Source organism: Phyllobates terribilis, unplaced genomic scaffold, assembly GCF_046119375.1.
Source record: "Phyllobates terribilis strain yellow unplaced genomic scaffold, ASM4611937v1 Scaffold_11__3_contigs__length_659146591, whole genome shotgun sequence".
In the NCBI taxonomy this organism is placed as follows: Eukaryota; Metazoa; Chordata; class Amphibia; order Anura; family Dendrobatidae; genus Phyllobates; species Phyllobates terribilis.
Genome location: NW_027362771.1, coordinates 319,630,876 through 319,658,699, shown reverse-complemented (window position 1 = coordinate 319,658,699; position 27,824 = coordinate 319,630,876). Strand labels below are relative to the sequence as shown.

The window sequence follows — 27,824 nt, the reverse complement described above, 5'->3', positions numbered from 1 at the left end:
CTGCATGCCCGCGTTTGATCCAATATTCGGATTTCACTTAGCCATGCAAGTAAATGAGTGTATGGGAAACATCAGACTGCACTCTGATGACATCTGAGTACACTCCAATTTCCGTGGCCTCACAGAATGGAGAAGATCGAGACTTTTTTTTTTCCATCTTCTCCTCATTTGAGAGATTTGGAGGACACTGTGATCACACTCTGATCAAACAATGGCAGGTTTCACCTTCTAATAAGGATGCATGATAGGCGAGGTTCCTGGTACAGACTTTGTAAATGGGACTTAGGAGCCTCAAATTACAGTTTTAATTGCTTTTACCTGCAGGTGATTTACCGAAACAAGTGAAGTTAAAGAAGGTAACAAAGTTGAAGACACTGGACACGAAATTGGGTAAAATTCACTACTTCAGTTTTGTATTCAACCTTATACAGTGGTGGCCAAAAGTATTGGCACCCCTGCAATTCTGTCAGATAATACTCAGTTTCTTCCTGAAAATGATTGCAATCACAAATTCTTTGGTATTATTCTCTTCATTTAATTTGCTTGCAAGGAAAAAACACAAAAGAGAATGAAGCAAAAATCAAATCATTGATCATTTCACACAAAACTCCAAAAATGGGCCAGACAAAAGTATTGGCACCCTCAGCCTAATACTTGGTTGCACAACCTTTAGCCAAAATAACTGCGAACAACCGCTTCCGGTAACCATCAATGAGTTTCTTACAATGCTCTGCTGGAATTGTAGACCATTCTTCTTTGGCAAACTGCTCCAGGTCCCTGATATTTGAAGGGTGCCTTCTCCAAACTGCCATTTTGAGATCTCTCCACAGGTGTTCTATGGGATTCAGGTCTGGACTCATTGCTGGCCACCTTAGAAGTCTCCAGTGCTTTCTCTCAAACCATTTTATAGTGCTTTTGGAAGTGTGTTTTGGGTCATTGTCCTGCTGGAAGACTCATGACCTCTGAGGGAGACCCAGCTTTCTCACACTGGGCTCTACATTATGCTGCAAAATTTGTTGGTAGTCTTCAGACTTCATAATGCCATGCACACGGTCAAGCAGTCCAGTGCCAGAGGCAGCAAAGCAACCCCAAAACATCAGGGAACCTCCGCCATGTTTGACTGTAGGGACTGTGTTCTTTTCTTTGAATGCCTCTTTTTTTCCCTGTACATTCTCTATGTTGATGCTTTTTCCCAAAAAGCTCTACTTTTGTCTCATCTGACCAGAGAACATTCTTCCAAAACGTTTTAGGCTTTCTCAGGTAAGTTTTGGCAAACTCCAGCCTGGCTTTTTTATGTCTCTGGGTAAGAAGTGGGGTCTTCCTGGGTATCCTACCATACAGTCCCTTTTCATTCAGACGCCGACGGATAGTACGGGTTGACACTGTTGTACCCTCGGACTGCAGGGCAGCTCGAACTTGTTTGGATGTTAGTCGAGGTTCTTTATCCACCATCCGCACAATCTTGCGTTGAAATCTCTCGTCAATTTTTCTTTTCCGTCCACATCTAGGGAGGTTAGCCACAGTGCCATGGGCTTTAAACTTCTTGATGACACTGCGCACGGAAGACACAGGAACATTCAGGTCTTTGGAGATGGACTTGTAGCCTTGAGATTGCTCATGTTTCCTCACAATTTGGTTTCTCAAGTCCTCAGACAGTTCTTTGGTCTTCTTTCTTTTCTCCATGCTCAATGTGGTACACACAAGGACACAGGACAGAGGTTGAGTCAACTTTAATCCATGTTAACTGGCTGCAAGTGTGATTTAGTTATTGCCAACACCTGTTAGGTGCCACAGGTAAGTTACAGGTGCTGTTAATTACACGAATTAGAGAAGCATCACATGATTTTTCAAACAGTACCAATACTTTTGTCCACCCCCTTTTTTAGGTTTGGTGTGGAATTATATCCAATTTGGCTTTAGGACAATTCTTTTTGTGTTTTTTCATTGAAGACAAATTAAATGAAGATAATAACCAAAGAATTTGTGATTGCAATCATTTTCAGGAAGAAACTGAGTATTATCTGACAGAATTGCAGGGGTGCCAATACTTTTGGCCACCACTGTACCTTCACAAAGTATAATAAGGAGTCATGAACCAAACTGCGGCAAAACTTACCTAGAAAACTGAAGTCTGTATATACTATGAAAGTATAAATTGTGCTGTTGGCGTGGGTACACGTGCACCTAACCATGCTTGAGGAAGTATTACTTTTTTTGTGATAAAAGTGCATAATTAATGTATAAGAAAAGTCCGTACTAATGTAATATATGTATCTCACAAAAGGCAATAGTGTAATAGCATACGTGGACAAGGGAGATTGTTATCTATATTGCATACAGAAATGAACCACAGTAAACTATATATATTTTTTTACAGAACTGTATTTTTTTTTCTCTCTATAGGGATGTACACTTCCTATAAGCCATTCCTCCACAAAGACAAGGCCCTTATTAAACAGCTATTAAAGGTAACGACTAGTGTTGAGCGATACCTTCCGATATCAGGAAATATCGTATCGGATTGGATCGGGCCGATACCCAAAAAGTATCGGATATCGCCGATTCCGATACCGGAAACCAATGCAAGTCAATGGGACACTAATATCGGAATGAAAATAAACCCTTTCTTTCCTTGTAGGTTAATTCTACATGAAGTAAAACAACTAAGAATAATGTAGAATGACATGAAAAGCCGGCAATTCATCAGCGGCATACACCGGTACCCGACAATTTACAACAGAAAGAATAGAGCTTCACACATAGATTAGATAGATAGAAACATGTCAGTCACATATATATGAAGTACAGTGACAGTGTTGCTTACTGTACTTGTCATTTAGTGTAAAGGATTTATTAAAAAAAATATTAGTGTTTTCGTGCACCGTCTCTTTAAAAAAGCCGGCCGGCAATTCAGCAGCGGTACCCGACAATTTATAACAGACAGAATAGAGCTTCACACATAGATTAGATAGATAGAAACATGTCAGTCACATATATAAGAAGTACAGTGACAGTGTTGCTTACAGAACTTGTCATTTAGTGTAAAGGATTTATTAAAAAAAATATTAGTGTTTTCGTGCACCGTCTCTTTAAAAAAGCCGGCCGGCAATTCAGCATCTGTACCCGACAATTTATAACAGACAGAATAGAGAATCACACATAGATTAGATAGATAGAAACATGTCAGTCACATATATATGAAGTACAGTGACAGTGTTGCTTACTGTACTTGTCATTTAGTGTAAAGGATTTATTAAAAAAAATATTAGTGTTTTCGTGCACCGTCTCTTTAAAAAAGCCGGCCGGCAATTCAGCATCTGTACCCGACAATTTATAACAGACAGAATAGAGAATCACACATAGATTAGATAGATAGAAACATGTCAGTCACATATATATGAAGTACAGTGACAGTGTTGCTTACTGTACTTGTCATTTAGTGTAAAGGATTTATTTAAAAAAATAATAGTGTTTTCATGCACCGTCTCTTTAAGAAAGCCGGCCGGCAATTCAGCATCTGTACCCGACAATTTAGAATAGAAGGAATAGAGAATCACACATAGATTAGATAGATAGAAACATGTCAGTCACATATATATGAAGTACAGTGACAGTGTTGATTACTGTACTTGTCATTTAGTGTTAAAATAAAGGATTTATTTAAAAAAAAATTGGCGTGGGGTTCCCCTTAATTTTAGGCTCTAGCGGAGGTTAAGCAGACAGCTGGGGCAAATGTTTGAAGCCTGGGAAGGGGGTAATACCCACGGAGCTTCCCAGGCTACTAATATCAGCCCCCAGCTGAATACCTAGCCTTTACTAGCTATTAAAATGGGGGAACCCCCCCAAAAAAATAACGTGGGGTCCCCCCTAATTTAATAGCTAGCACAGGCTAGGCAGACAGCTGGGGGCTGATATTAATAGCCCAGGAAGGGTGCCATGAATATTGGCCCCCTCCCAGGCTAGAAACACCAGCCGTCAGCCGCCCCAGAAATGGCGCATCCATAGGATGCGCCAATTCTGGCACTTAGCCTCGCTCTTCCACGCTGCCCTGGTGCGGTGGCAGGGGGTAATAGGGTTGGGGTTGATGTCAGCTTATAATGCCAGCTGACATCAAGCCCAGGTTAGTAATGGAGAGGCGTCTATAAGACACCCCCATTACTAACCCCATAGTCAAAGTTAAAAGAAAACACAAACACCCAGAGTAAAGTCCTTTAATTGAAATAAAGACACAATTCTTTATTGTTCTAAATTAAACCATACTTACCATCACGCCCATTCCAGCTGAAGCCAACGATCTCCTGCAATAAAAGAAAAATAATAAAGCAACCTCATCCTTACCTTTCGATGGTTCCCAGGACAGCTCCAGCTCTGCTACATCGAGATGACAGGCTGGACCGCAGCAGAAAGCTGCCATCCAGCCTGTCATCCCGCAGACACTGAGAAGCGCAGGCATGCTTGCGCTCCTCAGTGTCTCTCTGTGACGTCATCCAGATGAGCCGAGTTCATGTCCAATGAACTCAGCTCACCTCATACACGTCACTGACAGCGTGGGAAAATTCTCCTGCACTCAGCGCTTCAGCGTGAGAATTCTCCCACGCTGTCAGTGACATACATGAGGTGAGGTCATGTCCAATGAACTCAGCTCACCTCATGCACGTCACTGACAGCGTGGGAAAATTCTCACGCTGAAGTGCTGAGTGCAGGAGAATTTTCCCACGCTGTCAGTGACGTACATGAGGTGAGCTGAGTTCATTGGACATGACGTCTGCTCATCTGGATGCCGTCACAGCCAGACACTGAGGAGTGGAAGTATGCCTGCGCTTCTCAGTGTCTGCGGGATGACAGGATGGATGGCAGCGTTCTGCTGCGGTCCAGCCTGTCATCTCGATGTAGCAGAGCTGAAGCTGTCGTGGGAGCCATGGAAAGGTAAGGATGATGTTGCTTTATTATTTTACTTTTATTGCAGGAGATCGTTGGCTTCAGCTGGAATGGGTGTGACGGTAAGTATGGTTTAATTTAGAACAATAAAGAATTGTGTGTTTATTTCAATTAAAGGACTTTTTTCTGGGTGTTGTGTTTTTTTAAATACTTTACTAGAAATTCATGGTGGTCATGTCTAATATTGGCGTGACCCCATGAATTTTGGGCTTAGGGCCAGCTGATAATGCCAAGCTGGCCTTAACCCCTTTATTACCCAGTGAGCCACCGCACCAGGGCCCTGGATGAGTTGGGTACAGCGCCAGAAGATGGCGCTTCTATGAACGCGCCATTTTCTGGGGCGGCTGCGGACTGCAATTTGCAGCGGGGGGGGGGCCCAGAAAGCTTGGGTCTCCCTGCGCTGCGGATTCCAGCCCCCAGCTGCCTAGTTGTATCTGGCTGGGCACAAAAATAGGGCGAAGCCCCATGCATTTTTTTTTTAAATTATTTCATGAAATTCATGGAATAATTAAGAAAAAAAGGGCTTCCCTATATTGTTGTGTCCAACCAGGTACAAATAGGCAGCTGGTGGTTGGGGGCAGCCCATTCCTGCCTGATGTACCTGGCTGGACACAAATATAGTGCGAAGCCCCACGTCAATTTTTTTTTAATTATTTCATGAAATAATTTTTTTAAAAAAGGCCTTCCCTATATTGTTGTGTCCGGCCAGGTACAAATAGGCAGCTGGTGGTTGGGGGCAGCCTGTTCCTGCCTGCTGTACCTGGCTGGACACAAATATAGGGCGAAGCCCCACGTCAATTTTTTTTAAAATAAATCCTTTATTTTAACACTAAATGACATTTGAGGAGTTAATAAAGATGCAGTCCCTAAATTATTATTTATTTTTTAATTAATTTTTCCCAAAACTTTTGACGTGGGCTTCGCCATATTTTTGTATGCCAGCCAGGTACAGCATCCAGCTTCTATGAACGCGCCATTTTCCGGGGTGGCTGCGGACTGCAATTTTCAGCGGGGGGGGGGGGGGGGGGGGCAGAAAGCTTGGGCCTCCCTGCGCTGCAGATTCCAGCCCCCAGCTGCCTAGTTGTACCTGGCTGGACACAAAAATAGGGAGAAGCTTCACGTATTTTTTTTTTTTAATTATTTCATGAAATTCATGAAATAATTAAGAAAAAAAGGGCTTCCCTATATTGTTGTGTCCAACCAGGTACAAATAGACAGCTGGTGGTTGGGGGCAGCCCGTTCCTGCCTGCTGTACCTGGCTGGACACAAATATAGTGCGAAGCCCCACGTCAATTTTTTTTTAATTATTTCATGAAATAATTTTTTTAAAAAAGGCCTTCCCTATATTGTTGTGTCCGGCCAGGTACAAATAGGCAGCTGGTGGTTGGGGGCAGCCTGTTCCTGCCTGCTGTACCTGGCTGGACACAAATATAGGGCGAAGCCCCACGTCAATTTTTTTTAAAATAAATCCTTTATTTTAACACTAAATGACATTTGAGGAGTTAATAAAGATGCAGTCCCTAAATTATTATTTATTTTTTAATTAATTTTTCCCAAAACTTTTGACGTGGGCTTCGCCATATTTTTGTATGCCAGCCAGGTACAGCATCCAGCTTCTATGAACGCGCCATTTTCCGGGGTGGCTGCGGACTGCAATTTTCAGCGGGGGGGGGGGGGGGGGGCAGAAAGCTTGGGCCTCCCTGCGCTGCAGATTCCAGCCCCCAGCTGCCTAGTTGTACCTGGCTGGACACAAAAATAGGGAGAAGCTTCACGTATTTTTTTTTTTTAATTATTTCATGAAATTCATGAAATAATTAAGAAAAAAAGGGCTTCCCTATATTGTTGTGTCCAACCAGGTACAAATAGACAGCTGGTGGTGGGGGCCGCCCGTTCCTGCCTGCTGTACCTGGCTGGACACAAATATAGTGCGAAGCCCCACGTCAATTTTTTTTAAATCATTTCAGGAAATTCATGAAATAATTAAAAAAAATTGATGTGGGGCTTCGCCCTATATTTGTGTCCAGTCAGGTACAGCAGGCAGGAACGGGCTGCCCCCAACCACCAGCTGCCTATTTGTACCTAGCCGGACACAACAATATAGGGAAGCCCTTTTTTTCTTAATTATTCCATGAATTTCATGAATTTAAAAAAAAAAAACGTGGGGCTTCGCCCTATTTTTGTGTCCAGCCAGGTACAACTAGGCAGCTGGGGGCTGGAATCTGCAGCGCAGGGAGGCCCAAGCTTTCTGGGCCCCACCCGCTGCAAATTGCAGTCCGCAGCCGCCCCGGAAAATGGCGCGTTCATAGAAGCGCCATCTTCTGGCGCTGTACCCAACTCATCCAGGGCCCTGGTGCGGTGGCTCACTGGGTAATAAAGGGGTTAAGGCCAGCTTGGCATTATCAGCTGGCCCTAAGCCCGAAATTCATGGGGTCACGCCAATATTAGACATGACCACCATGAATTTCTAGTAAAGTATTTAAAAAAAACACAAACACCCAGAAAAAAGTCCTTTAATTGAAATAAACACACAATTCTTTATTGTTCTAAATTAAGCCATACTTACCATCACGCCCATTCCAGCTGAAGCCAACGATCTCCTGCAATAAAAGAAAAATAATAAGCAACCTCATCCTTACCTTTCCATGGCTCCCACGACGGCTCCAGCTCTGCTACATCGAGATGACAGGCTGGACCGCAGCAGAACGCTGCCATCCAGCCTGTCATCCCGCAGACACTGAGAAGCGCAGGCATACTTCCACTCCTCAGTGTCTGGCTGTGACGGCATCCAGATGAGCCGACAATGAACTCGGCTCACCTCATGTACGTCACTGACAGCGTGGGAGAATTCTCCTGCACTCAGCGCTTCAGCGTGAGAATTTTCCCACGCTGTCAGTGACGTGCATGAGGTGAGGTCATGTCCAATGAACTCGGCGCACCTCATGCACGTCACTGACAGCGTGGGAGAATTCTCACGCTGAAGCGCTGAGTGCAGGAGAATTTTCCCACGCTGTCAGTGACGTGCATGAGGTGAGCTGAGTTCATTGGACATGACCTCGGCTCATCTGGATGACGTCACAGAGAGACACTGAGGAGCGCAAGCATGCCTGCGCTTCTCAGTGTCCGCGGGATGACAGGCTGGATGGCAGCGTTCTGCTGCGGTCCAGCCTGTCATCTCGATGTAGCAGAGCTGAAGCTGTCCTGGGAACCATGGAAAGGTAAGGATGAGGTTGCTTTATTATTTTACTTTTATTGCAGGAGATCGTTGGCTTCAGCTGGAATGGGCGTGATGGTAAGTATGGTTTAATTTAGAACAATAAAGAATTGTGTCTTTATTTCAATTAAAGGACTTTTTTCTGGGTGTTTGTGTTTTTTTTAAATACTTTACTAGAAATTCATGGCGGTCATGTCTAATATTGGCGTGACCCCATGAATTTCGGGCTTAGGGCCAGCTGATAATGCCAAGCTGGCCTTAACCCCTTTATTACCCAGTGAGCCACCGCACCAGGGCCCTGGATGAGTTGGGTACAGCGCCAGAAGATGGCGCTTCTATGAACGCGCCATTTTCCGGGGCGGCTGCGGACTGCAATTTGCAGCGGGTGGGGCCCAGAAAGCTTGGGCCTCCCTGCGCTGCAGATTCCAGCCCCCAGCTGCCTAGTTGTACCTGGCTGGACACAAAAATAGGGCGAAGCGCCACACATTTTTTTTTTTAATTATTTCATGAAATTCATGGAATAATTAAGAAAAAAAGGGCTTCCCTATATTGTTGTGTCCGGCTAGGTACAAATAGGCAGCTGGTGGTTGGGGGCAGCCCGTTCCTGCCTGCTGTACCTGGCTGGACACAAATATAGGGCGAAGCCCCACATAATTTTTTTTTAATTATTTCATGAATTTCCTGAAATAATTAAAAAAAAATTGACGTGGGGCTTCACACTATATTTGTGTCCAGCCAGGTACAGCAGGCAGGAACGGGCTGCCCCCAACCACCAGTTGCCTATTTGTACCTGGCCAGACACAACAATATAGGGAAGCCCTTTTTTTCTTTATTATTTCATGAATTTCATGAAATAATTAAAAAAAAAACGTGGAGCTTCTCCCTATTTTTGTGTCCAGCCAGGTACAACTAGGCAGCTGGGGGATGGAATCTGCAGCGCAGGGAGGCCCAAGCTTTCTGCCCCCCGCTGAAAATTGCAGTCCGCGGCCGCCCCGGAAAATGGCGCGTTCATAGAAGCTGGATGCTGTACCTGGCTGGCATACAAAAATATGGCGAAGCCCACGTCAAAAGTTTTGGGAAAAATTTATTAAAAAATAAATAATAATTTAGGGACTGCATCTTTATTAAGTCCTCAAATGTCATTTAGTGTTAAAATAAAGGATTTATTTAAAAAAAAAATGGCGTGGGATCCCCCATAATTTTAGTCTCTAGCGGAGGTTAAGCAGACGGCTGGGGCAGATGTTTGAAGCCTGGGAAGGGGGTAAAACCCACGGAGCTTCCCAGGCTACTAATATCAGCCCCCAGCTGAATACCTAGCCTTTACTAGCTATTAAAATGGGGGACCCCCCCAAAAAAAATGACGTGGGGTCCCCCCTATTTTAATAGCTAGCAAAGGCTAGGCAGACAGCTGGGGGCTGATATTAATAGCCCAGGAAGGGTGCCATGAATATTGGCCCCCTCCCAGGCTAGAAACACCAGCCGTCAGTCGCCCCAGAAATGGCGCATCCATAGGATGCGCCAATTCTGGCACTTAGCCTCGCTCTTCCACGCTGCCCTGGTGCGGTGGCAGGGGGTAATAGTGGTGGGGTTCATGTCAGCGCCAGCTGCCATGAAGCCCAGGTTAGTAATGATGGCCGTCTATATGACACCCCCATTACTAACCTACAAAGTGTTAAAAAGAAAAAACACACTACACCCAGAAAAAAATAATTTATTTGAAATAAAACCCCATTTTATTTAATTCTTAGTTTACTAAAAAAAAAATAGTTACCTGTCCACGTTCCTGCGCTGATCTCCCATGCACAGCTGTCACATCTGGAGATGGTGACAGCTGTGCATGGCTGCTGTAAGCTCACGCTGCCGGGAACACGTCCGCTCCCGGCAGCGGGAGCCACTGACTGAGGTCACCGGAGTGCATTCAGGCAGCGCAGCTCCGGAGACCTCCTTTACGGCAGTGCTGTACCGTGTGAATTTCTCACGATACAGCAGTGCCGTAAAGGAGCTAACCGGAGCAGCGCTGCCTGAACTACGGTGAACCCTTACGGCCCAGTCATTCTAGCGGCGGCAGCGGTTCAGAGCGGTCACATTCTATGTGGCTGCTCTAAACTGGAGATCTTCGTGGGACACTCGTGGACTGCTACGGAGGGGTAAGGATAAGGTTGTGGTTTATTATTTTATATTTTATTACAGGAGATCGATGGCTTCGGGGAATTAGGTGTCTAGGTGAGTATAGGTGTAGTTTTTTATTTTTTACTTTATTTTAGGTGGCGATCGGCGGGGACAGGTAATGTGTGAACTAATTTCTTTTAGGTAACCACTGGCCACCAATGACATGTATTTAAAATTTATTGGGGACACAGTAGGGCAATTTAAATAGCAGGATCAGGCTGATGGGAACTACTGCTCCCATCGAGCTGATCCTGCTGGCAGGAGTGGACGGGGGACAGACATAGGCCGATGGGAGTAGTAGTGTCACATCGGCCTATGTCTGCCTGCACGCACACACACCCGCACACACACACCCGCACACACACACCCGCACACACACACCCCGCACACACACACCCCGCACACACACACACCCCGCACACACACACACCCCGCACACACACACACCCCGCACACACACACACACCCCGCACACACACACCCCGCACACACACTAATCATGACGGGTCCGGGAGGTGAGGCTGACCTGTGCGGCCGTGGGAAAGTTGATGTGAGTTCATGCAGTCAAGCATGAACTCACATGAACCCTCTGAGGGCACCGCAGCTACTTCAAATGAACAGCTGATCGGCATCACCTGATACCTCAGCTGTTCATTTGAAATAACCGGCGGGAAAGCGCAGCACAGAACGGGAAAGCCGGCGGTGAAGTCTTTTCACTGCCGGCTTCCCCGCCCGGGTCCTTCGCTCCTTGGTGCTGCGCTCCCCGCCCGGTCCTAATTTACGATTGGGATTGGAGGTGGCGAGGGGAGCGGAGGATCGGGGTGGGAGGCTGCGGGGAAGCAGTATGGGGCTGCGTGATTGTTTAAAAGCCGGCGGCTTTTTACCGCGCGCCGGCTTTTAAACAATCAGGAGAATTCTCCCACGCTGGGATGGCATTCTGATGACAAGCTGGATCGCAGCTGAGCGCTGCCATCCAGCTTGTCATCCTTCACAGACACTGCAGAGCGCAGGCATTATGGGAACTTCCGATTCCGGTATTCGATATTATAAAAGTATCGGAATTCCGATACAGTGAATATCGGCCGATACCCGATATTTCAGTATCGGAATGCTCAACACTAGTAACGACAGCAATCTACAGTAATGTGTTATGGAGTAAACTGATGGTTTTTTAATTGAAACTTCATTTTCTTATGTTGTGTGTTAGTTGAGAACTACCAAAGACCTAACTATCTACACTTTACTGTTATTTCTATTTTCTTGTATTAAGTTTTTAAGTCCCTTTTCTTTTTTAAGGGTATGTGCACACATTGTGATTTTTGGTTTTTAATTTTGCAGAGTATTGTCACAAAACTTAAATTTCGCAACTTTTAAAATAGTCACATTTGGTGAATCAATCTAAGACATCTGGAAAAGCCACATTGACATAAAAATCAAAAAAATAACGAAATCACAAACGACAACTTTAAAAAAGGCGCAAATCGTTTGAGGAATTTGTAACAAATCACAACGTCACTAACTGAGAGCTTTTCACACCAAAAACTGGTGAAATGCAATGATGAATCAGGACCTATGTCTTTGGAGTGTGGGAAGAAACCGGAGGAAACCCACGCAAATATATACAATTGTTTATTTGGAAAGTCATTGCTGGGGATCTGAAGGACATTTCCATTAGTAGGACTTGTGATTTCGGTCTGCAATACCCCAAGTGAGATCCCGAGACTGGACATTTTTAGTGTACAATCTGGTTCCCATCTACTCAATATTTCGTTCCAACAATACTAGGTCTGTTGCAGGGTGGCGGCCTTTCTGAAAAGGTGGGTTTTTGACTGGAACAATCTGATGGGTTGGGTTAGCGAGTATGGGAGAGACTTGAGTATGGGAAATTTCAAAGACTTTTATAAGAGAAGCAGACAAGAGGAGAACAAAGAAGTTGTTTTTTTGAGGACCAGAGATCATGTGATGATTGGTTTTGGGACATTAGGGCAGAGATGTATAAAGGAACAGGTTATGTTCTGTTATACAGTATTGACCAAAAGTTTGGACACTCCTCATTTAAAGATTTTTCTGTATTTTCATGACTATGAAAATTGTACATTCACACTGAAGGCATCAAAACTATGAATTAACACATGTGGAATTATATACTTAACAAAAAAGTGTGAAACAACTGAAAATATGTCTTATATTCTAGGTTCTTCAAAGTAGCCACCTTTTGCTTTGATGACTGCTTTGCACACTCTTGGCATTCTCTTGATGAGCTTCAAGAGGTAGTCACCGGAAATGGTCTTCCAACAATCTTGAAGGAGTTCCCAGAGATGCTTAGCACTTGTTGGCCCTTTTGCCTTCACTCTGCGGTCCAGCTCACCCCAAACCATCTCGCTTGGGTTCAGGTCTGGTGACTGTGGAGGCCAGGTCATCTGGCGTAGCACCCCATCACTCTCCTTCTTGGTCAAATAGCCCTTACACAGCCTGGAGGTGTGTTTGGGGTCATTGTCCTGTTGAAAAATAAATGATGGTCCAACTAAACGCAAACCGGATGGAATAGCATGCCGCTGCAAGATGCTGTGGTAGCCATGCTGGTTCAGTATGCCTTCAATTTTGAATAAATCCCCAACAGTGTCACCAGCAAAGCACTTCCACACCATCACACCTCCTCCTCCATGCTTCACGGTGGGAACCAGGCATGTAGAGTCCATCCGTTCACCTTTTCCGCGTCACACAAAGACACGGTGGTTGGAACCAAAGATCTCAAATTTGGACTCATCAGACCAAGCACAGATTTCCACTGGTCTAATGTCCATTCCTTGTGTTCTTTAGCCCAAACAAGTCTCTTCTGCTTGTTGCCTGTCCTTAGCCGTGGTTTCCTAGCAGCTATTTTACCATGAAGGCCTGCTGCACAAAATCTCCTCTTAACAGTTGTTGAAGAGATGTGTCTGCTGCTAGAACTCTGTGTGGCATTGACCTGGTCTCTAATCTGAGCTGCTGTTAACCTGCGATTTCTGAGGCTGGTGACTCGGATAAACTTATCCTCAGAAGCAGAGGTGACTCTTGGTCTTCCTTTCCTGGGGCGGTCCTCATGTGAGCCAGTTTCTTTGTAGCACTTGATGGTTTTTGCAACTGCACTTGGGTACACTTACAATGTTTTCACAATTTTTTAGACTGACTGACCTTCATTTCTTAAAGTAATGACGGCCACTCATTTTTCTTTACTTAGCTGCTTTTCTCGTGCCATAATACAAATTCTAACAGTCTATTGAGTAGGACTATCAGCTGTGTATCCACCAGACTTCTGCACAGCACAACTGATGGTCCCAACCCCATTTATAAGGCAAGAAATCCCACTTATTAAACCTGACAGGGCTCACCTGTGAAGTGAAAACCATTTCCGGTGACTACCTCTTGAAGCTCATCAAGAGAATGCCAAGAGTGTGCAAAGCAGTCATCAAAGCAAAAGGTGGCTACTTTGAAGAACCTAGAATATAAGACATATTTTCAGTTGTTTCACACTTTTTTGTTAAGTATATAATTCCACATGTGTTAATTCATAGTTTTGATGCCTTCAGTGTGAATGTACAATTTTCATAGTCATGAAAATACAGAAAAATCTTTAAATGAGAAGGTGTGTCCAAACTTTTGGTCTGTACTGTATGTTATTTCTAACACTTGTGCTGGATTCTCTGGGCAAGGGGAAGCCACTGAAGATACTGGTGAAGGGATAAGCAGATGGAGAACAACATGAGAGATGAATTCACTGGGCAGCAGAGATAAGGGTGGATTTGAGGGAGGCAAGTGTTAGGTGGCCACTGAAAACTAAGGCCTCGAATCATCGAGGCCCAAGTTTTTCACGCCGATCTTGATGAGGGGGTGTGTTGGAGTCAGATTATCCTGATTGATTAAGAGGTTCATGGCGCGTTTGAAAAGTGGAGTGCACCTCTATGAGTGACTCTTTACAAATCTTACTACAATTGGCGACTTCTCGTCATGAATTTGACGAGCTGGGGTTTTCATACCCCCATCCCGCCCCAGCTTTGCTTATTTTGTCAGAGCTGGGTGAAAAGTTGCAAAATTTTAGCGCGGCCTTGCGTTGTGCAAACATTTTGCAACGTTTCAAAGCTTTTTACAATCGAATCTTGGCATAAAAGCTTTGGTGAAACTTTGTCTACATTTAGGTTCCTGGTTAAAAATTTCATATCGATGTTAAAACCATTGACCTTCACTTTTTCAGGGTCTACAGAAGAAACTCCCTTCTTCTGCACTCAGCCTATTGCTGCGAAAACACTTGTTTGATTTAACCCAAAGCTTTATTCTTCCCCTGGTAAGAAACATCTTATTCTATTCTCAGAAATGGGGAATGAAGCAGCATGTCTGGTGAAATTAACCTTTTATTTTTCAGCATGGGTTAATAAAAGCTTCAGTGGATGTGCTGCCTCACTCCCCATATTTGGTGGGGTTCCTGTACCCCTCTATTTAATTGCCAGTGTTGCAACTTTTGTAGTTTTTCTATTTAGTTGTGTTTTTTTTCTTTGAGGCTTGTAATCTGTTTGTTTCAGGAGCGTTATATGGGAAGCCTAATGCCACACCACAGCGCCATTACTCCATGGAAGGTAAGTCCCTAAGCTATTTACTACATACAGCACTTACAAAGAGAATGTTTATTAGTTTTCTAACAAACTAAACATATAGATAAGTACCGGTACGATTATGGTGACGCCAAACATGTATACTATTTTTATTGGCTTAAAAAATTCTGAACTTTTTGTCTTTCTGCTAACGGAGCCATGTGAGGTCTTGTTTTTTGTGTGCTGAGCTGGTATTTTTATTTATACCATTTTGGGGTACATTATATGTTTTGACATCTTTTTATTGCATTTATTGCAGTGGCTGAAAAATATTTTTTTCCCCTTTACAGCGTATATCATTGGGCTGAAAAAAATTATATTTTCATATATTGGACTTTTACAGATGCAGTGATACCAAATATATACATTTTTTTTACATTTCTTTATTTTTTTACTGGGGGAAAAGAGAATTTTTAAAAATCGAAAAAAAATATTTTTAATTTTTCACTTTTGTTAGGCTTTTTAGGGGCCATGAACCTTCGATTGTTTGATGGGCACCAAAAAGAACACCCGGGCCAAATTGTGGCACTTAAATGCTGTTGTTAGTGATTGACAGCGGCAATTACAAGGTTAACAGCGACAATCAGTGGTAGCATTGCCGCTCTTAAAGGCAGATGCCAGCTAAGTAATATGGTCAGCATCTGCCCTGTGTAGAGCAGGCTCAGTTCCTGAGCCCGCTCAGAACACCCTGACATGCTCCTTGACATAATAGTACGTCATGGATCATTAAGCATTAACTTACTGTCTGTTATGATACTTACCATAGTAGCGCACACATCAGGTGTATAAAATCTGCTGCCTTTTCCCCACACCTATGGCAATCTGTAGTGGTGGATCTACCTATTTTATATGACCTGCTAGGTATCAGGTAGCATTGATGGACTATATACATTTGGACTAGCTTGTCATTAATTTCTCGTGAAACATATTGTGGGGAGGCCAAGGCCTTGCTCTAATCCTTCTTTGATAGGGAAGATATTGGCCTCAACCAACAATGGTTATGAGGAGCATCTCCTGCTTAGTAACTGGGTGTGTAAAAAGGAGATCAACCCTTGGGTTCCTGGCTCCTTAGAATCCCTATCAGGGGGTATGAGGATATGAGAGAATTTCCAATGTCTGGGAACTTGGTATTTAGGGCATGTCTTAATTGCAGATAGCAAAAGAAAGCGTGTCTGGGGGCTCGATAGAGCTGTTGACAATGATCAAAGGAAACAAGAACACCATAGATATATACCTGCGCCAATGTCTTGACCCCTAATTTCAAGCAAAACTGAGCATCTTGGGAATGTAGCAATTCAAGAAGAGCACTGTTATGCCAAAGGGGCTCAGCTACTGTGTCCTTGAATTGAAAAATCTTTTTGGTGGCTCTCCATACTTGATCTGCAAGTCTGTGAATTGGCAAGAAGGTGCATGAGTATTTCTCTGGTGCCTCCAAAACCCCCCCATAGACTCTGAAGACTCAAACAGTGTGCAAGGTGGTGTTCACAATTAAATGATTATCTGCTATCCAGTGTTGTAGAAAGCGAAGTTGGCCAGCTAAGTAGTATATTGTCAGCATAAAAAAATTGAAAATATAAATAAAATTTTTCATGTTTACTGGACACTAAAAGACTGTGCCCGTCAACATCAATGACAGTTTTATATTGATAGAATTTAACTGTGATAAAGGATAACTGTATGAACAAGCCATATCACATCAGTCATTTTTTTTACTAAATGATAATAAAAAAAAATTGCAGCTGTCTAATCATATGTTTTTGCAAGTACATAGATTTAAAAGGCAACTATTCTTTTATCAATTAAATCTACTGCTGCGGCATTATGAAATTCTGTGAAAAATAATTTTACACTAACCAGCAAACACATTGCCAGTACTGAATAAGCAATATTCCCTATCAGCCCACCTTCTCCTGTCATTTTGTATAAGCTAGTTTGTATTATAGTCTCTTACCTAAGTGATCCTTAGTGAAATTCAGTGCTGATGTATGTTTATGTAGCATATTGATAACATATTATGTCTTACATTTGATAATGTGTCTCTGTATGCACAGAATCCCCCGCAGGTACGGCCATTTCAGCAAGAAGAGCTAATGAAGATGTTAGAGCATACAGGTCCACAGTATAGCTCCACGATAAAGGGGGACTGGATTGGACTGTACAGGTGAGCTAGGCAGATTTTAAAAAAATCAAATTGCAACCAAATAAATGTAAAGTTAAAGGGTTATTCCCAAAAAATCAAGTTACACCCTATCCAAAGGACAGGGGATGACTTGCTGATTGCTAGGGGTCTATCGCGGGGGCCCTCAGTGATCGTGGCTCTGGAACCCTGAGAACAGGGCTATGCAGCCCCATCCTTACTTGTTTTGCAGCATTCTCTGGGTGTGGAGTTTCTTCTGCCATTTTTACCATAGGCTTTCCTAAAGGGCTTAAAAACCACATAGTACAAATATAACAAAGTAAGAAACGCCACCTTAACGCATATAAAAAAACACTATAAAAAATTGTTGAAATTCATTATTGCACTTTTGCCTGTTTTTTGAAAGAAATAAATGAATTATCTTCATGTGGAACATCTTTCTGTATTTATTATTGTACAAAAGTACATTTATTGCTGTACACATAACCTTTATCATACCTGGATCTAATTTACAGCAGTAAATAAATGGTCACCTCTTCAAGGGCTCTGTTCACATTTCATTAGTTATTTCTGTTCTTGCATTTGTTTTGGGATTCTAAAAATGGAAATAAAATGTTCCAGTACAGGATCCATTCATATGAATGAGAACGGAAGTGTCAATGACTTCCATTTGCCTAATTACCAGCTACTATCCATTATATATTTTCTTTTTTTGCTTAATCCCAAAATGTACTGTAGTCTGTACAACTTTTTTGTCTGGACAAAAAAATGGATAGCAATTGGTTCCATTTTTTTTTTAAAAACATTTAAGTCTCTGGGAAATGGATCATAACGGATGGTCATCTGTTAAATCATCCGTTCATGGACCTGTTTTTTAGCACTTCACATGCCCAGAACACCAGAGGTGTACAAAAATCCCTTTCGTAACAATGGATCCATTCAAAATAGGAAAAAAAAAAGCTGCCAAGCAAAGACCAAAGTGTCCGTTTTTAAACTGATACGTTTTTAATTTTTTAAGACAAATTCCTTAATTTATTTCCATTTTGCAACCATTTTTGCTCCATTTGTAATGAATCCATTTTTTTAATACGGGATCCATTAAAGTGATGACAACTGGACGTGTGAACAGAGCTTGAAATATAAGATGACATATGTGATTATGTCTGTCCAAACTGGATAGTAAACGCTACCCACCATTTGGCTGCTCATACTCCAGGCTTAGGCGGGCGGGTGATATATCCTAAATTATGCTTGATTCTCTCTGCTCTCATGATTATTCTAGACGGTTCTTGAAGTCTCCTCATTTTGATGGCTGGTATCGGCATAAACAGAAGGAGATGAGAGAAAGACTTGAAACAGCACATCTCAAAGTCATCTGTGAAGCAGTAAGTGTTGCTAAAAATGTTAAAATATACATGTTTGGATTCTGAAGATCCCACTAATGTAATTTAAATTCAATTCTCACCAGACATCAGTCAACTATAAATGACCTGACAAGAAGATAACCCACTAACAATACATTTTCAGGCCGGTTTCCAAGATTCAATTGAACATCAGTTTTATTATCAGTTGAGACAATCAAAAGTAGTTTGACCACAGCCCTGCGAACTTCCTACTGCCATTATCCCCAGCGCCTCCTCTGATTAGTATTCCCCGCGTGACATCACCATTGCACATGACACATTTATAACTTCACACTTTAACTACTAATCAGAGGAGTCGTTGAGGATGGTAATAGATAGGTGGAGGTCCACAGGGCTCTGGTTAGCAGCCATGGACTGCCAATGTGACTCCTGGACCAGGTTCCTGCAAATCTTTTTGATTATTTCTAGTTATCACCAATTGTTAACACTAGCTTACAATATGAGGATTTGTGTTACATTGATCAATACTTTATAACTACTGAAATGTGTTAAAGCATACCTCTCCAGCTAAAAAAAACAGCACTTACATCACAGAAAGAGGGTGACGTCACTCACTGAGGAATAGTCCGTGATCTCAAATCTATAGACATATAGACAGATCCTGGATCACGGACTATTCCCCAGTGAGTGACTTTTAGGAGTACTGTGCTATTTGATTTTACAAGCATTTTAGCACAGTTTGCCTTTTCAAATATAATATCCAGAATTAACACCTTTACCTAATGTTATAAGATTTTATAAGGAGGTCACTTCTGGTTAACAATAGGTAGCAGATATATAATGAAACTGCTGAAGTTATAGACCAAAAATGTATGTGCCGTGTAGTTAACTTGTGATACTCTGTGCATTTATCATAGAACATAACCGCATGGATTAAGAACAAATCAGAGGTGGAGATTGTGGATCTGGTACTGAAACTGAGAGACAAACTGGTATTGTATCTAAAAATTCCATAAATCAGTTAACATCACATTTTATACATTCTTCTCTGTTGCACTTCTTAGCATTACCATCCCAGAAATCCTAAATACTTGATTAATTCAAATAGAAGTGAATTCAACAGTAATGGCAAATAGAAAGGAAGAACGTATACTTCACCTTCTTACTAGATCCACTTCTGGCTTTGTCTCATAATTGCATAAAATTTTTAGTGCCTGTTTATCTGAGACAATCCTTGATTTTTAAAATAGCGGTTTTCCTTTATCGTTGTGTATACATATTATAATGTGTTATGTAGTAAACATGGGGGTAAAGGATGTAACTATGAAAAAACTGCACAAACCCGACCTGGTTCCTGTACAGACTATAGTATCCAGTAACGCAGGCCCTAGCAGCTCCAGCGCGACCTGGATAAACCCTGAAGGTAAAACTAAAGAAGACAACTCGGACCTGGCTCCCTGAAAGGCTGTCGAGTGTTATCACAAACTTCCTAAGGAACTGAGGAAGAGTTCAGCGTCAGAAAGAAACCCCAGCAGTACACTTATCTGGCTGGCCTAGATACTCAGATGTAGGACTAGAACTCCAAGCAGAATCCATGAAAGACTATCACCAGCAGAGAAGACCAGCAAGGGGAAGGTTTAAATAGAAGCACCTGCAATGTGATAGGACAGGCTAGATAACAAATTAAAAACATATACTGTCCAAAAGGAATGGACAAAAACAAAAGGCAGTCAGCTTCCGGACAGCGACAGGACCTGCTGTGACTCAGCGGACAGAGATGCGGACAGAAGAGCACAGGACCTCCAGATCAAATCCCGAGGCATGGCAGAATGCAGAGGTCTACAGAGGAATAGCCTTCTTTAAATTCCACCCAAACATTTTGGGGCTCCACGAATTTAAAATATGCCTAAAGAATAAACAGAATAAAAATAAGCAGTGGCCTTCACGATAATAATATACTAATTTTTGTACATAGAATAGTAATTTATGTGTACCTTTGTTTTCATTACATTGGTTATAGTGCTTGAATTATATTGTAATATAAAATAATCTGTTGCTGTGACATACCTATTACAGTAATGATATCCATATTCAGAAATATACTGGTAGGTACACAAAGTGTAACTAAGGTTTTCATCTGTTTTTATAAGCTGTAGTCTCTTGCACGTGCAGGAGATTGTTTGAGGTCCTGAAGCAGGGACCAACGATTGCTCAAAAGACTGCACAAGCAGTGTGTATGGACCCATAGACTTTCTATTGAACCCGTACACCACTGTGTGTGCGATAATGCAGGAGATATTCACTTCTGCTTACTTAACTAAGCACTCCTGCCCAGTCTTTGGAGTCACTGATTGGGGTCTGTGGACCCAGACCCCCACTGATCGACAAGTAGATCATGGGGCTACATGTTAAAAAATACAATTATCATTATTATTATTTATTATTATAGCACCATTTATTCCATGGCACTTTTACATGTGAGAAAGGGGTATACATAGCGAAAACAATTAAAATAATCTCGAGAAAAACGTTACGGCAACTGGTACAGGAGGAGCAAGGACCCTGCCCGCGAGGGCTCACCGTCTACAAGGGATGGGTGAGGATACAGTAGGTGAGGGTAAATGTCCCACTTACTTATGAAGTCATGGGCCAAATACATAATGCCAGAGGGTCCCAGGACACTGGGCCGAGGATGCAAGGTGTAAAAGTGAAAACAGGCTGCCACAGAAGACTAGACTGGACCCTCACCAGGGAAGCATAAATGGAAAAGCTTATATCTATTATTTACACTTTATACAGTCTCCCACAAATGATGCCACTTTTAAAGGATCCAGGCACAGATTTCTGTAGTCACTCTAACTGCATCTTGTTGAATCCTAACAATGTGCAATAATTACACTGTCAGGATTCGGTGATTTTCTTGTTGAAGTGGTTGTCTGCTAGATTCTGTTCCTGCTTTCTCAGGTTTCTTTTGAGAGAAGCTAGTCGGCATGTGACCTCAAGTATGCAAATCGCCTATGGAGCGGTCTCATGACAATTACTCCAGCAATCAAACAGCAGGATCCTGACAGTGTGCCTATTGCATTCACAAAAAATCATGCTTGGACTCCTTAAGGGGCTATTTAGGGAATATACCTCCACTCACTATTAGGGGGTCATACTGATGTTCTTATTATTAGTTGTATCATAATGACGTGTCCTTAATAACATTAATAGAATATATTAATTATAATACTCAATAAAATAAGAATTTATACATTTAAACAAAGTATTTTTAGATCACAGTAAAGACTGAAGTATTATTCACAGTGTATGATGAGTCTAGGAGAGGGCAAGTTTCAACCTTTCAGTAACTCTATGACTTGTGTTCACGGTTTTGCTTTCCAGGTTCGGGCTCACAGACAACACCTTCCCGTCAGCCCTGCTTCACTGAACAGACTGAAACTTCATATTGATGAAGTCATTGGCTCCCTTCCTGAAGACCTGCAGAGCATTTTGCATCCCCACTAAAGGACATGCCACAGTATCTAGTAATATGCCAGTCATCAGTGGACATCTTTCTGCTCCATTACGATCCTCCACCTGTACAGACACCAGGAAGCTTGCTTATTATGAGTTCATTAAGACAAATTGCCCCAGCATACTAGAGTGAGAGCAAGTTTTATTCTCCTTGGCACAATACAATATAGCACAGTACATAGCGCTGAGAATTATATGGTATAGCCTCTCATATGACAAGCACAACCCAACTGATGTGTGGAATAGCTACCTGATAAATGGCTGTGGAACATTAGTCTGCTGATCAAAGCAGGAGGTGACAGCTCAACCTGTGATAAGATGATGGACAGCAAGTCCAGAGAAGTAGACAGGTGTTTCAGGCTGGTATGGCCATTAGGATTCGCTCACACTTGCATATAAATTGGACAAGTGCAATTCGATAAAAAAATCGGATCGCACTCGGACCAATGTTATTTAATGAGGCAGTGCAGAACTGCTGTTTTTTTCTCACCTGTATTTGGCATGAGGAAAAAATCGCAACATGCTGCATATGGATGCGTAAATCGGACAAGACTCGCCAATGCAAGTCTATGTGTGCGAGGAAAAAAAATATACGGCACACTAACCATCCGTATGGCATCTGATCCAGGAAATTGCATTAGCCAAGCACAGAAACCCTCCTGGCAACCAAGAGAAAAACAAAAAACCTATATAAAGGTATAGATCAATAGATGATGGAAAGATATTAGATATATAATAAATAGATAGATATCCTGCAGATATATTGTTTCACAACCCCCCTACATATTTTAAAATTGCATTCTTTAGTGCTTTTCATGTGGAGTTTATTCTGCAGCTTGTTATGCTTGTTTAACCAAATAAATAAATAAAAAATGATGTGGGGTCCCCCTTGTTTTATGAAACCAGCAAAGGTAAAGCAGACAGCTGTGAGCTGATATTATTACAATGGGAAGGTCCCTGGTTATTGGGCCCTTCACAGCTGTAAAATACAAGCCCGCAGGTGCTTCAGAAGTTGAGCAACACCTGAGAGGCTTCAAATCTGGCGATTCGCCTTCACTCTTCCAGATTGCCATGGTGTGTTGGCAATCGGGGTAATGGGACTTGGGGTTGATGATAGCTGTGAATTGTCCAAAAACCATCTGACATCAAGCCCTGGCGTTAGTTGTGGAGAGGTGTCTACCAGACACCCCCATTACTAACCCAGTACTAAAAAGTAAAAAAACACAAAATAGTTTATTTTAAAACGCGCTCCCTGACTTTTTCCCTGGTTCACCACTTTATTTTATAACAAATAAAAAACCCATGCAGGTCCAACGCAGTCCAGAGAATCTAACGTAGTCCACAAATGGAAACCTGGAAAACATAAAAAGAGAAAAATAAAAACAAGACACTGTCCCTCGTTCACCAATTTATTATATAAAAAAAGGTCCAACGTAGTCCAGCGCTTCCCACGACGTTCGCCGAATCAGTCGTCCAAAGCCTATAGAGCCTTATTCTGAAGTTCCATAGGCTTTTAATAGCAGCCATTCCCATGTCATGTTGCGCTCCGTGACACCCAGCGATTGTGAAGAGCAGTAACGCTACTGACGTCACCGCTCATCAGAGTCGCTGGGTCCCACTGTGCTACGTGAAATCTGGCGACTGAAGAGCGGTGAACTCCATAGGCTTTGGATGACTCAATCAGGGAACGTTGTGGGAAGCACTTGATTACGTCGGACTTGCGTGGGCCTTTTTTATAATAAATTGGTGAACGATGGACAGTGTCTTGTTTTTATTTCTCTCATTTTATGTTTTTTTAGGTTTCCATTTGTGGACTACATCAGACCTACATGTTTTTTGTTTTTTTTAATGAATTAGTAAACCGGGGAAAAACTCTGGGAGTTTTTTTTTAAACTAAACTATTTTTGGGTGTAATTTTTACTTTTTAATACTGGGTTAGTAATATGTGTGTCTGATAGTAATAGAGAGGTGTCTAGCACCAGGTTAAACAAGCATAAAAATCTGTAGAGTAAACTAAGGCACTAAAGGTTGCAATTTTAAAATATGTAGGGGGGTTGTGAAATGATATATCTGCAGGATATCTATGTAACTTTCTATTCTATATATTTATTATATATCTAATATCTATCATCTATATCTTCATAGAAGATTGCTTTATTATTTTTGTCAACGAGCTTTTAAGTTTACATAAAGTTTATAGTATGTAAAAGATGATGTTAAAAATGTATTGCATACGGATTGTATACGCATATCATACAGAGCCGAGAGAAAATAATTATGCACTCACTTGACAAAAAGTAAACCATACGGATTCCCCCCGTCCAACTTTTCTGGGTGAGAATGGTACCGATTTTTATACGCTGGTGTGAGCGAACCTTTAGTCTAAGACTAAGTCATGACGAAGAGCCATACCGGCCTGAAACGTGTGACACAGAGATACTCTTACTTCAGTGCTTTATGACCTTTTACCAAGAATAAAATAAAAATAATTATTTTATATACTGATGCCAACTTATCTACTTCTCTGGATTATTCTGCTGATCCTTCCATAAAGACAAAGGCAAAAGTGTTCAAACGTCAGAGTAATCTTTGTGCCACATTTTCCTTTCATTTTAAATGTTATGATCAAAACATCAACCATGCCCCAAACTGTTTTGATATGTTTGAGGTCCTCAAGTACATATATTGTAACGCGAGTGACTACCTGGTATGCAGTAGAGCCCCTGATGGTGAGGATAGACTTGGCCACAAGTAGTCACCAGGTACCAATCCAGCACTGTCTCCGGATCTGCAGCAGCTGGCCGGAGGATCAGAGGCATGGGTACGTGGTACAGGGTGACAAAGGCAAATACATGCCTTTGCTGTCAGGGTCAGGGCAGGCAGCAAAGGTTCAGTATACGTAGTCAAGGTCAGGAGTGCAGAGGTCAGGATAAACTTAACCCCTTTCCGACATGTGCCGTATATGTACGGCACATGTCATGTCTCTCCCTTCAGCGCGGGCTCCGGCGATGAGCCCGCACCTTTCCGGGCACATGACAGCTGATCTGTACAGCTGTCATGTGCCCCTAACAGCTGCGGGTGGAATCGCGATCCATCCGTGGCTGTTATCATGTTACATGCTGCTGTCAATCTCTGACAGTGGCATTTAACATGGCCGCGGTGGAAGGACGTCATAAGTCCTGCCCATCGGCGCCTGTGTCACATGACTGCAGGTCGCCGATGGGTTGGCATGATAACCCGGGATCTGCAGGAGACCCCTGTGGTTGTCATTGCCAGCATGCTATGAGCGCCGCCCAGCGGTCGGCGCTCATAGCATGTGAGCAATTTTGCTACACACAGGCGATCTGATGATTGGCTGTGTGTAGCAGAGGTCAGAGGCGGTCTGAACATCTCAGCTTCTAGTCTCCCATGGAGACTATTGAAGCATGTAAAAAGTAAAAAAAAATGTTTTTCAAAATATTAAAAAAAAATTAAAAAAATATAAAAGTACAAATAACCCCCCTTTTGCTCCATTCAAAATAAAATAATAAAATAAAAATCAAATATTTTGTATCGCCGCTTTCAGAATCGCCCGATCTATCAGTATATAAAAAGAATCCGATCGGAAAATGACGTAACAAGAAATAAAAAATCAAAACTCCATAATTACTTTTTTTTGGTCACCGCAGCATTGCAATAAAATGCAATAACGGGCGATTAAAACATCGGATCTACCCCAAAATGGTATCAATAAAAACTTCAGCTCGGCGCACAGAAAATAAGCCCTCACCCAGCCCCAGATCCCGAAAAATGGAGACGCTGTGCGTCTAGGAAAATGGCGACTCTTACGAACTTTGGATTTTTTTTTCACCACCTAAATAAAAAAGAACCTATACATGTGCGGTATCTGCAAACTCGTAATGACTTGGAGAATCATAATGGCAGGTGAGTTTTAGCATTTAGTGAACATGGTAAAAAAAAAAAAAAAAAAAACAACGGTGGAATTGCACTTTTTTTGCAATTTCACCGCACTTGGAATTTTTTTCCCATTTCCAGAATACGATATGGTAAAACCAATGGTGTCGTTCAAAAGTACACAGAATGGTGAAAACAGTGAGTAGGGCGGCAGAGAAATTATAAAATGAGCAATGATATGGAAAAAAAGCCTTGCATTAAAGTGCTCTCTAGGACCAAAAAGTTACTTCAATTTTGGGATGCAATTTCTGTATTGATGTGTGTGCATTCACAGGTTCATAAACAAGGAGAATAGTATAGACTCACTGTATGGACAAGGGTATAAACGAACAGTGAATAGAAAGTGATAAAACACACCCCTATATAGGAAAAAGTTTGGAGGGATTCTGTCAGAATAATCCACCACTCAAACGGTTTATATAATTATGTTGACCCCTGAAAGATAATGTCATCCACACATTTACTGATGCAAGCTGTTGCTCCATGACTGAAAAAATATTGCTGTTTTAATTAATATGCAAATGGGCCTTTAGTGCTCAGGGATTGTCAAAACACTTCCCAAGCCTCTTACTCCTTGGCTCTATTCCTCGCCTACCCCACCTTCCTGTGCTTCAATGTCAGCTCACTGGGTTGCCTACACAGGGAGTGAGCTGTCAGTCAAGCAGAGAAGGTGAGGCTGAGCAGTGAATAGAGCCAGTGAGGCAGAGACTTGGGAAGTGCTTGGATACTCCCACTGCACTGGGAATCGGTGTCCCTCATATGAATCTATGTTACTAATCAATATCCACCATAAAAGCATCTACACTTTCATGGAGGCACGCACTACTTGTGCTAAACTGGTACAGTGGTACATTTCCAAACAGGACAGCCATGCTCTAGTGTTTGCCTATTTATAGTTGTCCATTATGTTTGGCTTTACTGGTGTGTGTTTTTAATGGATAAGAAATACATCTTTAGAATTACTTTCCATTGTTTCATAAAGAAGCTTTAAAAAATATTCACTTACAGTTGTAATGTTATGCTGTTAATGTTTTTACTATGTGCTCTGTAGCCCTGTATATTCCATTGCATGCTTGGAAATGGAACATTTTTGTTCTTTTAAAATAAAAATAAAAAGTCCCAAAAAATTTGCAATACTTAAGTGATTTATTTGGTGTTGCAATTTACTTTCTTGTGATAATTTCATGCTAAAAAACAACAACATGTTCACATGTAATATTCTACTGCCTTATAAAGATATGGATGTCTTTTGGGGAATTTTGGGGCTAAATGATTACTTTTTTGTCAACATTTTTTGGCAAGTTTAATTAAAAGGTTTGTGTAATTTGGTTGTGCATGTATCCCACTGCAGAATGAGTAAACATTTAAATCAGTCAATGAGCTCATCTGATAGTAGGGATTATTATTTATTATCATAGCGCCATTTATTCGTTGGCGCTTTACATGTGAAAAAGGGGTATACATAGCAAAAACAATTACAATAATCTTGAACTAAAATGAGTCAGCGACTGGTACAGGAGGAGCGAGGACCCTGTCCACGAGGGCTCACAGTCTACAATTGATGGGTGAGGATACAGTAGGTGAGGGTAGAGCTGGTCGTGCAGCTGTGTGGTGAAACGGCAGTTACTGCAGGTTGTTGGCTTGTCGGAAGAGGTGGGTCTTCAGGTTCCTTTTGAAGGTTTCCACGATAGGCGAGAGTCTGATATGTTGGTGTAGAGAGTTCTAGAGTAAGGGAGATGCACGGGAGAAATCTTGTATGCGATTGTGGGAAGAGGAGATAAGAGGGGAGTAAAGAAGGAGATCTTGTGAGGTTTGTGCAGGTAAGTACTGGGAGACTAGGTCACAAATGTATGGCGGAGACAGGTGGTGGATGGCTTTATATGCCAAGGTTAGGGTTTTGAACTGGAGTC

At 42.1% G+C, this 27,824-nt stretch overlaps 1 protein-coding gene across 2 annotated transcripts in view; it reads left to right on the top strand.

Annotated features, from left to right (window-relative positions):
• The window catches only part of DENND6B (DENN domain containing 6B), a 64,535-nt gene extending 38,839 nt beyond the window's left edge, over positions 1-25,696 (top strand). For both annotated transcript variants that reach the window (XM_073652577.1, XM_073652578.1), the window contains 8 exons: positions 325-390; positions 2,404-2,468; positions 14,547-14,636; positions 14,872-14,925; positions 16,992-17,101; positions 18,360-18,462; positions 19,359-19,433; positions 21,829-25,696. In XM_073652577.1, the coding sequence (XP_073508678.1) occupies positions 325-390; positions 2,404-2,468; positions 14,547-14,636; positions 14,872-14,925; positions 16,992-17,101; positions 18,360-18,462; positions 19,359-19,433; positions 21,829-21,951 (686 nt within the window). In that variant the 3' untranslated portion in view covers positions 21,952-25,696. The remainder of the gene's footprint in view (positions 1-324; positions 391-2,403; positions 2,469-14,546; positions 14,637-14,871; positions 14,926-16,991; positions 17,102-18,359; positions 18,463-19,358; positions 19,434-21,828) is intronic.
• Positions 25,697-27,824: the final 2,128 nt, after the last annotated feature.